The sequence below is a fragment of the Vombatus ursinus genome, unplaced genomic scaffold (genome assembly GCF_900497805.2).
Source record: "Vombatus ursinus unplaced genomic scaffold, bare-nosed wombat genome assembly UNPS02014847.1, whole genome shotgun sequence".
Classification (NCBI taxonomy): Eukaryota; Metazoa; Chordata; class Mammalia; order Diprotodontia; family Vombatidae; genus Vombatus; species Vombatus ursinus.
In genome coordinates, this window is record NW_020954625.1 from 14,905,166 (window position 1) to 14,906,762 (window position 1,597).

The following is a 1,597-nucleotide window of genomic DNA, read 5'->3' on the forward strand; positions in this document are numbered from 1 at the left end:
AGCCGGGCGGCATTGTCATCTCGCCGTTCCGCCTGGAGGAGCTCACCAACCGGCTGGCGTCGCTGCAGCAGGAGAACAAGGTGCTCAAGATCGAGCTGGAGACGTACAAGCTCAAGTGCAAGGCGCTGCAGGAGGAGAACCGGGACCTGCGCAAGGCCAGCGTCACCATCGTGAGTGGGGCTGGGGGAGGGGCGCCGCCCCCGCCCCCGCCCCTGCCGCCGCCCCGCCCGCGGCCCGGCACCTTGTGCCCCGCGGGGGTCTCGGAGGCCGAGGCCGCGGAGAGGCGGGGCCCGCGGGCTGGGGGGGGGGCGGGGGGGGGGGGAAAGGGGGGCCGTGCTTCGGGGCTTTCCGGGAACCGGGATGGGCAGAGCCCGACGACCGGGGGACCCCCTCGCCCTGGCCGGGAAGCTGCCTCGGGGCTTTTCCGGAAAGGGCGAGAGAGCCCCTGTCGGGGGTCCGGGACGCCAGACGTGCGGGGGCAGCGTCCACAGCCCGGGACCTCTGGGTGGGGGGTGTGGTGGCCGGGCCGGGCCGGGCCTGGATGACCCCGAGTGGGGAGGAAGGAGAGAGTGGCTCTGGGAATCGTGTAGGTACTGGCGTTGGGAGGAGGTGGGACGCGCGAGGACTCCAAAAATATTGGTTTGGTTTGGTTTTGGCTTTGCTTGGGGCGAGGAGAGGAGGGGACCCCCTTTAGGCTGGCAGAGTCTGGCAGGGCAGCAGGGAAGCTTGGCAGTATCTGGGGCTGGCTGGGCGTGTGCGAGGAAGGAGAGGCTCAGGCTCCCTCGCCATGGGGGCAGGAGGGCCGGGCCCTCAGTTGGCACGGACCACGGAGCTGGCAGGGTTGCCCAGGTTGAGAAGGGGGGGGCGAGAGGAGCAGTGAATTTGGGAAGGCGGGTTCCTGTCTAGGGAGGAGGAGAGGAGAGGCAGCGGATTGTCCTCCAGGAAGCCCTCCTTAGCCTCTCTTGGGTGACTCAGGCTCTGGGGAGGTGAGGTGGGGAGCAGCGCTTGGGACTATGTGGTCCAGGGCTGGGAAAACCCAGTTTCTCCTGCGTAGCCAGCTGGCTGTGGATGGTGGAGGGTGGGGAGGGGCCTGGGCACTGTGGACCATCTGCCCTCTTGCCACCTGGCTGCGGGAGCTCTCGGCAGAGAGATCAGCTTCGGTCTGTGCAGTTTCCCTCCTGGAGTAGCACGCAGTTTGAAAAGTCACTAAATTCATGATGACGAGGAACAGAAATGGCAAAGTACTCTGTGTGCCTCTGCCTTCCAGCCCTGCCAGATTGGCCATACACACAGTCCTTGGTTTTCCAGCCAAGAACCAGCCAAAGGAATGTATATGTGTCCTATATGGCTGCCCCACACGAGTCAGGCAACTAAATCCAGGGGATGAGCGGGGTATGGTCAGTGAACCCAGGCTGGGAGTAGTAACTGGAAAAATTGTCAGGGAGGACCCAGTGCCAGGAAAAAACGAGTAGGAAAGATTTCTTTGGCCCTATTTGGTTTTTGGGGTGTGTGTGTGAGAGACGAGCGCATGAGCAAACCAGACAGCATTGCCAAGCTGTCAGAAATCAGACTTTCTCCTGAAATGTCATTGTGCATG

The 1,597-nt window shown here is 63.6% G+C and overlaps 1 protein-coding gene across 1 annotated transcript in view; it reads left to right on the plus strand.

The window, feature by feature from the left end:
* The window catches only part of CCDC6 (coiled-coil domain containing 6), an 87,891-nt gene that overhangs the window by 989 nt on the left and 85,305 nt on the right, over window positions 1–1,597 (plus strand). Inside the window, exon 2 of the mRNA XM_027840610.1 lies at window positions 3–170. Within this exon, the coding sequence (XP_027696411.1) occupies window positions 3–170 (168 nt within the window). The remainder of the gene's footprint in view (window positions 1–2; window positions 171–1,597) is intronic.